Here is a 13,388-nt window from a genome sequence, read left to right as displayed (position 1 = left end):
CTGATGGCTCAGATGGTAAAGAATCTCCTGCAATGCAGGAGACCTGGGTTCGATTCCTGAGTTGGGAAGATCACCTGGAGGAGGGCACAGCAACCCACTCCAGTATTCTTGCCTGGAGAATCCCCACGGACAGAGAAGCCTGATGGGCTATAGTCCATAGGGTGGCAAAGAGTCAGACACAACTGAACGTCTAAGCACAGCACACATTTATCAAATGGATCTGTTTCTTTGGTTTACTTTGTATTCCTCTGTTATAGCAGTTGTATTTTAATTATTATAGGCTTATTAAATGTTTATTATCCACTTAGTAGGAAAAATCCTTCACTTAAATAGATTGTCATGCCATATGACATATGTCATAAACATAGTCTCACAGTTTATGTTTCCAGATGAATTTTTAAAAATTTTCTGTAAAATTTCACTTCCCTCCAAATTTCTATCATTATTTGATTCATATAGTGATAACTTTAAAAAATCTTCATTAATTTGACAGGCCAGAGTAAAAGTTTTTTACATTAGATTTATACTTACTCATTATCTGCTTTCTAAAGTATTTATTGAGACATCTTGACTCTAAAAAATTTAAATTATTTTTTTGGAAATGGGATTATAAAATACAAACTAGTATGTATAAACTAAATAAGCAACAAGGATGTCTATTGTACCACACAAGGAAATATAGCCATTATTTTGTAATAACTTTAAATGGAATATAATCTATAAAAATATTGAATCACTATATTGCATACTTGAAAATAATATAATATTGTAAATCAACTCTACTTCAATTTTAAAAATTAAATAAATAAAATTATTTCCTTGAGCATAACCCTTACTCTTTCTGTTTTAATGGTTAAAGATCAGATGAGAATTTATTACAATGGCGTTGTTACAAGAAATTTAGTTATTTCTGTGACATACAACATTTTAGGATAATTAGAATTATAATAACATTGTATCAGGATGTATCAGATTTTTTTGGAACTTCATATAATTTCTAGAACAGTTATATTAATAACATTCACCCATATAGTATAACCTAAGAAGGTTTCTCATCATTTATTTTAACCCTTAATCTTGAGGTTACTCTTACTTGATGATGTTAAAAGAAATTATATTTGCTGAAATATATGTTTTGTGGGTTTAGGTATGTACAAGGTAGTGCATAGTGAATGCATTTGTACTGGCGGATCATTTTGTCACTATTTATTAATTCATTAACGGATTCTGTAATGAATTAATTAGATTGTAATTGGCTTAAATCCAGATTGGTTTGGAAACCTCAAATATCTGTGTTATGCCTTTCCTTTCTCAGACATGAAAACAATGAATTCTGTTGCTCTAGCATTTCTACAAAAAAGTTTTTACTTCTCAGAAAACTTGTGTAGTTTTCTGTTTGGGTCCACACTTTTGTTAAGTTTATTCCTTGATATTTCCTAACTTTTTGTCAATGTAAAGAGAATCCCTGTTCATTGTGTTTTATACTAGTTGTCTGTGTGTGTGCTCAGTCGCTTCAGTTGTGTCCAGATCTTTCTGACCCTGTGAACTGCAGCCTGCCAGGCTCCTTTCTCGTGGGATTCTCCAGGCAAGAATGCTGGCGCGGGTTGCCCTTTCCTTCTCCAGGGGATCTTCCTGACCCAGGGAGAGAACTGCCTCTCCTGTGTCTCCAGGATTGCAGGTGGATTCTTCACCTGTTGAGCCTCTGGGAAGCCCTTGTAACTAATTACTGCTGGTTTGTAACAATGTTATTTGATTTATTAATTTTTAAAATATTTATCTTTTATCAAACCATTAAAGAGCCTTGCTATCTTAGTTTACTAGTTAAGTCTCTTGGGTTTTTATATACTCTAAAATGTTGTGACTAATGTAACCATTTTTTCTTTAAAATATGTATAACCTTTATTTTTTTTCTTACTATATTAACTAGAGCTTCCAGAATTATTTTTAATCATGGATATGAGGCTAGGCAACATTGTCTTATTCTTAAATGTAATGGAAAAATATCGAGTCAGTTGGGAAGTTGGTATTATCACACATGCCAACTTCAAATCATTTGTAGAGCTATCTAAAGGGCTGAATGGAAAGTGATTCTGAGGCAGTATCAGGAAACAGTGATATGGTTATCATTGTCTGCTGTACCTCTGTGAGAGGGGAGTTGTGGTAAATGGATTAGCAATGTGACAGAATTTTTAATATTAGCCTTCCTTGATCTGTAGCTTCTATTTTTATTACCTTCTTGATCTAAGAGTTACCAAGAACATTTTTTTTCCAATTTCAACCAGTTAGAATATTCATTTTTAAAGATCTTCCTTTTGAAATAAGCATTTAATTGAACTGTAGTTGAATAATGTTTGAAATTTTATTGATATGTTCTTCTAGTCTAGTTGATTTCTGTTAATGCCCATAGGTACGTGTAAAGAATAAGCATTCTGTTTTGGAAGATAAAACTCTATATATCTTGGGAGCCAAGCATTTAAGTTTTTATATAAATCATAGCCATAGTCATTTTTTTAATCCAATTGGTTATGAAATTATTTAGCAAAGGCCTGTTAAAGTTTCTCCTTGTAAGTATGATTTTGTCAAGTTTCTCTTATTATAATTGTCTTTATATACCTTGGTACATTGTTTCCTATTGTATACATATTAATATTTTTAATGTCTTTTGATAAATTATTTACAAAAATATTCCTTCTAGATCAGTTGCATGGTGGTTTCTTTGTTTTTGTTTTTGATTTCACCTGGTAAATATTTCCCACATCTTTATATCTTTAATTTGAACCTTTTTATATTATTTAATATTAGGCATAGTCCCCTTACTTACAAATATAAAAGATGAGGTACAGAAATGAAAAGCTGAGACTTATATGATTGACATCCTCTCCAAAAACAGTAGACATCCATAGTTGAATCAGTTTTGAACTAACAATTCCAAATGAGAAACTTACTATAAGATGTAACCAAATTTCTTTCATGATGATATAGGCTGAAAGAAAAGGGAATAAATAAAAAAATAATTAATAGAATTTATGTGCTTTTAATTTTAAATGATAATCTGGATCAACTTATGTTTCTGACATTATCTTTTAAAATAGTTCATAGCCTTTGGGATAGATGTAGGGTATTTTCTTATTCTTAAGTTGAAAGAGTTTCTTTTCAAATGTCAAAAGTCACAATTAAATTGATAAAATTTGATCAGTTTAGTTTAAGAGCTTTTTAAGTCCCCATTCAGGAATACATATTTATTTAGTGCCAAAATGTGTAATACATTTTGGAAAAACAATAATGAATAAGAAGTACAAGCTCTCTAACTTCATGGAATTTAGAATCTACGTCTAAAATTATATACACAAGAAATTAAAAAAAAAAAAAAAAAGGGAATGCCTCTGGGTCACAGCTAAGTGAATCTCCTGTATTGTATTGGCCTGCCAAACCAATCCGATTGGTTCCTTACTACTGGACATTTCATTGTTTCCAGTTTTTCTCCTGATAAGCAATGTTGTGATGTATATTTCTATACATAAATTTTTGTACTTCTCTGATTACTTCCTTAGGCCCCAGAAGTGGAATTACTACACTAAAGGATAGTTGAGCCTTTACTGATACTGTTATATTTTGCCAAATTTCTTTCAACAGTCATTATGATGCACTTCCCAGGTAAACAGGAAGCCTAAACTCGTGAGGGCATTGATTGCTGGAATCGGGCATTTTCAGTGGATGAGGAAGTCCTTCTCATCTTTGTAGGGTTAGGAACAAAGGAGAAAAGTTTTAAATCACAGATGAAAGTGGGTCTTAGGTGCAGGAAAGCCTGAAGGGTCAACTTCAATAGAATATGTGAAGAGCAAGAACAAAACCAAAACAAGGAATGGCCAACAGAAAACAGCAATAGCAACCACATCAAAAAACAAGGCTAAATTTGGGGAAGTAAATCCCAGAACAGTGCTCTGAGGTAGTAAAATGAAGGAGAAAGAATCCTTTTATGAATCTTTGATCATAGATGTCCACTGGTAGAGATAGCACTGTTAAGATTCCTGAGGTTATAGAAATTCCTTCTCTATCTAGTCTCATTCCTATGACTGAGAGCGAGCCATGGTTTCTAGATGTGCCAAGCAGAAAAATTTAACACTTGTAGGGATAGTGTGAACTTGAGAGAATTTTATGAATGACTCTAGGTCCTGTCCAATCTAGGTATGGGGTTGACTATGGTGATAATTTTAGGAATCCAGCGCCTCCTATAAATGAAACATATGCTGGAGCTGACACTGGTTTCAGAAGATGCAAAGAACTGGAGTTAAAAGACCAAGTTTAAAAGATGCTTTCTCTTTTAAAAAAGAAAAAGAGCTCTTAAAGAATAAAATATTTACTGGATGGATTTACTAGGCCAGGAAATGCCTCAAAGCAAATCCATTATTTCTTACAATGTTCTTAAACTTCTAACATACAAGAAGGAAAAGGTAAGAACTCTGAGTATAGTAACTCTTCTTGTTTTTTCCTATTATGAAACATGCTCACTTCAAAGATACAGTAGAGCTTCTCTGGTGACTCTGGGCTTCCCTGGTGGTTCAGATGGTAAAGAATCTGCCTGCAATGCAGGAGACCTGACTTTGATCTCTGTGTTGGGAAAATCCCCTAAAGAAGGGAATGGCTACCCACTCCAGTATTCTTGCCTGGAGAATTACATGGACAGAGAAACCTGGTGGGCTACAGACAATGGGGTCTCAAAGAGTCAGACATGACTGAAAGACTAACACTTTCAAAGATATAGCAACACTGTTTAAATAATTACAAGTTATAAAATAATGATTACTAGGAAACTGCAGTATTGGAGAAGACTCTTGAGAGTGCCTTGGACTGCAAGGAGATCAAACCAATCAATTCTGAAGGAAACCAATCCTGAATATTCATTGGAAGGACTGATGCTGAAGCTGAAACTCCAATACTTTGGCCACCTGATGCGAAGAGCTAACTCATTAGCAAATACAGTGATGCTGGGAGAGACTGAAGGCAGGAGGAGAAGGGGACAATAGAGGATGAGATAGTTGATGGCATTACTGATTCAACAGACCTCAGTTTGAGCAAGCTCCAGGAGATGGTGAAAGACAGGGAAGCCTGGCATGCTACAGTCCATGGGGTCACAAAGAGTCGTACACGACTGAGTGACCAAACAATACAATACAATACTAGGAAAATTACAGCTTCACAATTATGCCAATGGATAAGTAAAATACCAGTAAAACTTATCAAACATAGGAATTCTTCTACTAAAAATTCAGAGAAAGTCTGAATGGTGAAGAAAATAAGTTCATTGTTCTCTTCATCCTAGAGCAGACCTTCTGTTTTATTGTAGTTGTTACTATTACTATTTTAAGAGTGATTACTTAACAGGTTTTACTCCTCTGAAACCTAAACAAAAGCAAAATTCTATTACATTGATTACTGTCAGAATTGTGAGGTGCAAGCTCTACAAAAGCAAGAACAGTTATGTTCATGGCTGAAACATCAGGGCCTACAATAGGAGCTATCACATAGTACATATCAACAAATAATTGTTGGGTTATTGAATGAATTATCTTCCACATAAGTACTTTTCTTTGTCTCTTTTTTATTTTTCACTCCTCAATGAATAGCAAATTCTTTTGATTATATTGTGGATATCATCTCTGATAAAGTTCCCTGAAATTCTGTGATTGCTATAGGGAAGAATTGACTCCATGTTGGATCTGTTTCTTTAACCTTAACCATTGCTTCCCACTACTTGTATTTTTAAAAGGATACTGTTCACACAGAGGGGCCTGCCTCAGGGAACCCTGCCTCTCTGCCTGAATGTTAAACCAAAATGCCTTTGTTCAGGACCCTGTCCACTGGTGGATGGCTACAGGAAAGAAAAAATGGACACATTCACTCCCTGAGGCTAGCCATTCCAGGAGATATCTGTAAGATTAATGGCCTTTTACTTTACCCCTTACCTCCCCCTACTCCTGTCCTGTAAAAGAACCTGGCATCAAGACCCTGATAAGATGGTTATTTTGAGACATTAGTCTGCCATCTTCTCAGTCAGCTGGCTTTCTAAATATAGTCATATTCCTTGCCTCAATACCTGTCTTTTGGATTTATTTATGTGGTGAGCAGAGTAAGCTTGGACTCACTAATATGAATGGTATTTACTATCTTAAATGGGACCTGGTATAACACTAGATCAGGCTTCTTTTGTGGCTCAGATAGTAAGGAATCTACCTGCAATGCAGGAGGCCTGGGTTCACTACCTGGGTTGGGAAGATCCCCTGGAGAACGGAATGGAAACCCATTCTAGGATTCTTGCCTGGAGAATTCCATTGACGGAGGAGCCTGATGGGCTACAGTCCATGGGATTGCAAAGAGCTGGACATCACTGAGCAGCTTGCACATAATACTAGATCAGGTATAGAGGTTGGACTTTGATCCTTCTGATGAGCATGTATGACTACGCTTTACATTTCTCAGTTTCCCCCAAAGATGGGTTTTGAGCTTTTAAGATGCCTTTGAATATAAACATTTCCTTTTTCCTCACTCCAGTCATCTATGGGAAGGCCATATCTGCAACAGGTTTTATGGTAAAAAACTCTCTGAGTACTGTATTCTGTCACCTCGTTTTGTATGCTGCATTTTGGAAAATATTCTATGTAGTTTGGTTTTCCCACACACCACAGAAAGGTTACATGAAGCATTTAAAGAGGATGTACCTTGCTATGCTAAACTGGGGTTCTAGGATCACAACAGATATTCCAAATTGCTATGGTTTGAGTAAACTAATTGGATACAAAAAACAAGGGTGAAAGTAGGTGCTTCTTATGCCCAAGTTGGGTAGTTGTCCACGACCTGGACCAGCTCTCTTGAGAAAGACATGAGTAAGGTGATTCTTTGTGTGAAATGTTCCCTTGGTATCTCCAATTTTCTTAAAGAGATCTCTAGTCTTTCCCATTCTGTTGTTTTCCTCTATTTCCTTGCAGTGATTGCTGAAGAAGTCTTTCTTATCTCTTCTCGCTATTCTTTGGAACTCTGCATTCAGATGCTTATATCTTTCCTTTGCTCCTTTGCTTTTTGCTTCTCTTCTTTTCACAGCTATTTATAAGGCCTCCCCAGACAGCTATTTTGCTTTTTTGCATTTCTTTTCCAAGGGGATGGTCTTGATCCCTGTCTCCTATACTATGTCACGAAGCTCATTCCATACTTCATCAGGCACTCTATCTATCAGATCTAGGCCCTTAAATCTATTTCTCACTTCCACTGTACAATTATAAGGGATTTGATTTAGGTCATACCTGAATGGTCTAGTGGTTTTCCCTACTTTCTTCAATTTAAGTCTGAATTTGGCAATAAGGAGTTCATGATCTGAGCCACAGTCAGCACCTGGTCTTGTGTTTGTTGACTGTATAGAGCTTCTCCATCTTTGGCTGCAAAGAATATAATCAATCTGATTTCAGTGTTGACCATTCTGAAGGAGATCAGCCCCGGGATTTCTTTGGAAGGAATGATGCTAAAGCTGAAACTCCAGTACTTTGGCCACCTCATGCAAAGGGTTGACTCATTGGAAAAGACTCTGATGCTGGGAGGAATTGGGGGCAGGAGGAGAAGGGGACGACAGAGGATGAGATGGTTGGATGGCATCACTGACTCGATGGACATGAGTCTGAGTGAACTCCGGGAGTTGGTGATGGACAGGGAGGCCTGGCATGCTGTGATTCATGGGATCGAAAAGAGTTGGACACGACTGAGTGACTGAACTGAACTGAACTGAAGGTGATTCTATTGGGCAAGGATTAGTCTTCTGGTATGGTATGCCAGTACCATACTGTTTTGATTACTGTAGGCTTGTAGTATAGTCTGAAGTCAGAGAGCTGATTCCTCCAGCTCCATTTTCCTTTCTCAAAGTTGCTTTCAACGTCTTTGAGTTTTCAAACAAATGAAAAAAAAAATTTGTTCTGTTCTGTGAAAAATACCATTGGTAATTTGATATGCATTGCATTGAATCTGTAGATTGTCTTGGGTGGCATAGTTATTTTGACAATATTGACTCTTCCAATCCAAGAATTTGTTTTATCTTTCCATCTACTTGTGTCATTTTCAGTTTCTTTCTTATAATTTTCAGAGTACAAGTCTTTGTCTCCTTAGTTAGATTTATTCTTAGACATTTTATTCTTTTTGATATGGTGGTAAATGAGATTGTCTCTGGAGAATTTTTTTTTTTTTTACCATAAATGGATGTTGAGTTTTATCAAAAGCTTTTTCTGCATCTTTTGAGATGATCATACAGTTTTTATTCTTCAATTTGTTAATGTGTATCACATGGATTGATTTACCAATATTGAAAAATCCTTGCATTCCTGTGGGATAAATCCCACTTTTGGTCATGGTATAGGACCTTTGTAATGTATTGCTTGATTTGGTTTGCTAGTGTTTTGCTGAGATTTTTGCAGCTATGTTCATCAGTGATATTGGCCTGTAATTTTCTCTTTTTTGTAGTATCTTTGTCTGATTTTGGTATCAGGGTGATGGTGGTCTTGCAGAGTAAGTTTGGAAGTGTACTTTCCTCTGTAATTTTTTGAAATAGTTTCAAAAGGATAGGTGTTAATTCTTCTCTAAATGTCCCATAATATTCACCTGTGAAGCCATCTGGTCTTGGCCTTCTGTTTCTTTGGTTTTTGAAATCACAGATTCAATTTCAATACTTGTAGTTGGTTTCTTCATATTTTCAATTTCTTCCTGGTTCAATCTTGGGAGAATGTATCTTTCTAAGAATTTGTCCATTTCTTCTAGGTTGTCCATTTTACTGGCATATAGTTGCCTGTAATAAGTAGTCTCTTATGGTCCTTTGTGTTTCTGTGGTGTCAGTTATAACTTCTTTATTTCCAACTTTGTTGAGACTACACTCTAAACTACTGAATGGATGTGGTTTTGATTAGAAAGGGGCATATAAAATGCTCACCGGAGTGCTGACAACTCTATTTTTTGTCCTGAGTCATAATTACTCATCTGTATACTTTATAATCACTCATTACAGTGTGCACACATCACTCACCTTATATACACATGCATGCACGTACACACGATAAAGGACAAAGCACGCACTGTTCAGGACTATTTGAATGTCGCAAATGAACTTCTAGACATTTGACAATCTCTCTGCTTACAAGCACTGTGCTCAGGCCCTGGAGATGGTCATATAACTCACACTTTCTCCCTGAGCTGACAGCTTTCTGTGTTGCCTGCAGGGAGATAGTCACAGAGTGAAGGGAAGAGAAGACACCTCCCCTTGGTACTGGTGGATTCCCTACTCAACTCATCTTTTGAGTTCATCTTAGGCAGATAAAAAAAATTCTCTCATTCTTGTTATCAATAATTCTGGTTCAGTCTAGGTCTGAGGAATGTTGCTTCTATAGGCGTCCTCATGAAAAGTCCCAACTTAGCCTCACAATAAAACCATAACCAATATTAAATAAGGGATGTTTGTTACTTCTTTGTAAATGGCCAATAATTATACTAATATGATTATATTTGGATAAGTGTAATTTTGGTATTATAAAATCCATGTCAGAGGTCAGAAAATACAGTATTCTAGTTTTAAGAAATTAAGATTTCAGAAAATATGGGATTCTTATTTTATTTTTTTATTCATTATTTTTTATTTCTTTCTTTATTATTATTATTTTACTTTACAATATTGTATTGGTTTTGCCACGCATCAACATGAATCCACCACGGGTGTACACGTGTTCCCAATCCCGAACCCCTCTCCCACCTCCCTCCAACACCATCCCTCCAGGTTATCCCAGTGCACCAGCCCCAAGCATCCTACACCTTGCATCGAATCTAGACTGGTGATGTGTTTCTTATATGATATTATACATGTTTCAATGCCATTCTCCCAAATCATCCCACCCTCTCCCTCACCCACAGAGTCCAAAAGACTGTTCTATACATCTGTGTCTCTTTTGCTGTATACAGGGTTATTGTTACCATCTTTCTAAATTCCATATACATGCATTAGTATACTGTATTGGTGTTTTTCTTTCTAGCTTACTTCACTCTGTATAATCGGCTCCAGTTTCATCCACCTCATTAGAACTGATTCAAATGTATTCTTTTTATGGCTGAGTAATACTCCATTGTGCATATGTACCACAGCTTTCTTATCCATTCGTCTGCTGATGGACATCTAGGTTGCTTCCATGTCCTGGCTATTATTAACAGTGCTGTGACAAACATTGGGGTACACATGTCTCTTTTAATTCTGGTTTCCTTGGTGTGTATGCCCAGCAGTGGGATTGCTGGGTCATAAGGCAGTTCTATTTCCAGTTTTTTAAGGAATCTCCACACTGTTCTCCATAGTGGCTGTACTAGTTTGCATTCCCACCAACAGTGTAACAGACTTTCCTTTACTCCACACCCTCTCCAGCATTTATTGCTTGTCGACTTTTGGAATTTAAAAAATTAAGAAAAAATAGATACTTACCTAAGGCCTGGACTGTATTTTTGTGCAAGCTAAGGTCAATATTCACAATAACAGTAAATGTAATTAAAGACATTACAGAGGTCATCAGACTTTCTCCATTAATTAAACTGACGAGGCTTCTAGAAAGACCTACAGAGGGAAAAAAATTGTTTAAGGAGGGAAAAATTTCATAAATATTAAAGAACAGAATTTTATCAACAAGTAGAAGGATATTTTCAGCTATGGATTTATATCATGTACTTTTTCTACATACTTAAATATATGTTAGTCATGTTTGTAAAATCTGTTCAAGAAGATTTCATTATGTATTAACTTACAAGCCTAGATCATCATGAGTAGGTACCAAATTAATTATGGTTGATTAGGAATCAAAGAAAGGGCTTCCCTGGTGGCTCAGATGGTAACTAATCTTCCTGCAATGCAGGAGACTTGGATTCAATCCCCGGATTGAGAAGATCCCCTGGAGAAGGGAATGGCTACCCACTCCAGTATTCTTGCAAACTAAAATGGACAGGAAGGGGTGAATTTAACTCAGATGACCATTATATCTACTACTGTGGACAAGAATCCCTTAGAAGAAATGGAGTAGCCCTCATAGTTGACGAAAGAGTATGAAATGCAGTACTTGTGTGTGACTTCAAAAACAACAGAATGACCTCAGTTCATTTCCAAGGCAAACCATTCAACATCACAGTAATCCAAGTCTATGCCCCAAACACTAATGCTGAAGAAGCTGTACTCAAACAGTCTATGAAGATCTATAAGACCTTCTAGAACTAACACACACAAAAAATGATGTTCTTTTCATCACAGGGGGTTGGAATGCAAAAGTAGGAAGACAAGAAATACCTGGAAAAATGGGCAAGTTTGGCCTTGGAGTACAAAATGAAGCAGGGCAAAGGCTAATAGAGTTTTGGTGAGAGAACACTCTGGATGTAGAAAACACCCTCTTCCAGCAACACAAGACATGACTCTACACATGGACATCACCAAATAGTCAATACCGAAATCAGAGTCATTATATTCTTTGCAGCCAGGATGGAGAAGCTCTATACAGTCAGCAAAAACAAGACCTAGAGCTGACTGTGGCTCAGATCATGAGATCCTTATTGCAAAATTCAGATTTAAATTGAAGAAAGTAGGGAAAATCACTAGACCATTCAGGTATGAACTAAGTTAAATCCCTTATGATTATACAGAGGAGGTGACAAATAAATTCAAGGGATTAGATCTGATAGACTGCCTGAAGAACTATGGAAGGAAGTTCGTGACATTGTACAGGAGACAGGGATCGAGACCATCCCCAAGAAAAAGAAATGCAAGAGGGCAAAATGGTTGTCTGAGAAGGCCTTACAAATAGCTGAGAAAAGAAGAGATGCCAAAAGCAAAGGAGAAAAGAAAAGATATACCTTACTGATTTCAGAGTTCCAGAGATGGCAAGGAGAGACAAGAGAGTCTTCTGCAGTGAACAATACAAAGAAATAGAGAAAATAATAGAATGGGAAAGATTAGAGATCTCTTCAAGAAAAACTGGATATACCAAGGGAACATTTCATGCAAGAATGGGCATGATAAAGGACAGAAATGGTAAGGACCTAACAGAGGCAGAAGAGATTAGGAAGAGGTGGCAAGAATACACAGAAGTCTTAAAGACACAGATAAACATGACGGTGTGGTCATTTACCTACAGGCAGACATCTGGGAGTGTGAACTCAAGTGAACTTTTAGGAAGCATTATTATGAACAAAGCTATTGGAGGTGATAGAATTCCAGCTGAGTTATTTAAAATCTTAAAAGATGATACTGTTAAAGTGCCACATTCAATATGCTATCAAATTTGGAAAACTCAGAGATGGCCACAGGACTGGAAAAAATCAATTTTCATTCCAATCCCAAAGAAAGGCAATGCTAAAGAATGTTCAAACTATCATACAATTGTGCTTATCTCATACCAGCAAGGTAATGCTCAAAATCCTTCAAGCTAGGCTTCAACAGTACTTGAACTGAGAACTTTCAGATGTACGAGCTAGGTTTAGAAAAGGCAGAGGAACCAGAGATCAAATTGCTAACATTTATTGGGTCAGAGAAAAACCAAGGAATTCCAGAAAAATATCCACTTCTGCTTCATTGACTCTGCTAAAGCCTTTGACTTCTGGATCACAACAAATTGTGGAAAATTCTTAAAGAGATGGGAATACCAGACCTCCTAATCTGCCTCCTGAGAAATCTGAATGCAAGTCAAGAAGAAACAGTTAGAACTGGACATGGAAAAACAGACTGGTTCAAAATTGGGAAAAGAGTACCTCAAGGCTGTATGTTGTCACCCTGCTTATTTAACTTATATACAGTGTACATCATGTAAAATTCTGGGTTGGATAAATCACAAGCTTGAATCAAGACTGCCAGGAGAAATATCAACAATCTCAGATATGCAGATGATACCACTCTAATGTCAGAAACTGAAGAGGAACTAAAGAGTCTCTTGATGAGCATAAAAGAAGAGAGTGAAAAAGCTGGCTTAAAACTCAACATTCAGAAACTAAGATCATGGCATCTGGTCCCATCACTTCATGGCAAATAGGGAAAAAGTGGAAACAGTGGCAAATTTTATTTTCTTGGACTCCAAAATCAATATAGATGATAAAATTAAAAGGTGCTTGCTCCTTGGAAGAAAAATTGTGACAAACCTAGCATATTAAAAAGCAGAGACATCATTTTACTGACAAAGGTCTGTATAGTCAAAACTATGGCTTTTCCAATAAGGGAGCTTCCTGGGTGGCACAGTGGTAAAGAATCTGCCTGCCAGTGTAGGAGACACAAGAAACATGGGTTCAATCCCTGAGTCGGGAAGATTCCCTGGAGTAGGAAATGGCAACCCATTCCAGTATTTTTGCCTGAAAAA

The 13,388-nt window shown here is 36.6% G+C and overlaps 1 protein-coding gene across 1 annotated transcript in view; it reads right to left on the bottom strand.

Moving 5' to 3' along the window:
• The window catches only part of SLC9C1 (solute carrier family 9 member C1), a 108,621-nt gene that overhangs the window by 78,080 nt on the left and 17,153 nt on the right, over positions 1-13,388 (bottom strand). Inside the window, exons 5-6 of the mRNA XM_040265653.1 lie at positions 10,487-10,615; positions 2,822-2,983 (exon numbers count right to left, since the gene is read on the bottom strand). Coding sequence (XP_040121587.1) covers positions 2,822-2,983; positions 10,487-10,615 — 291 coding nt within the window. The remainder of the gene's footprint in view (positions 1-2,821; positions 2,984-10,486; positions 10,616-13,388) is intronic.

This window comes from Oryx dammah, unplaced genomic scaffold, assembly GCF_014754425.2.
Source record: "Oryx dammah isolate SB20612 unplaced genomic scaffold, SCBI_Odam_1.1 HiC_scaffold_2, whole genome shotgun sequence".
NCBI lineage: Eukaryota > Metazoa > Chordata > Mammalia > Artiodactyla > Bovidae > Oryx > Oryx dammah.
The sequence above is the reverse complement of the archived record's forward strand: the minus strand, read 5'-3'. Positions and strand labels throughout refer to the sequence as shown.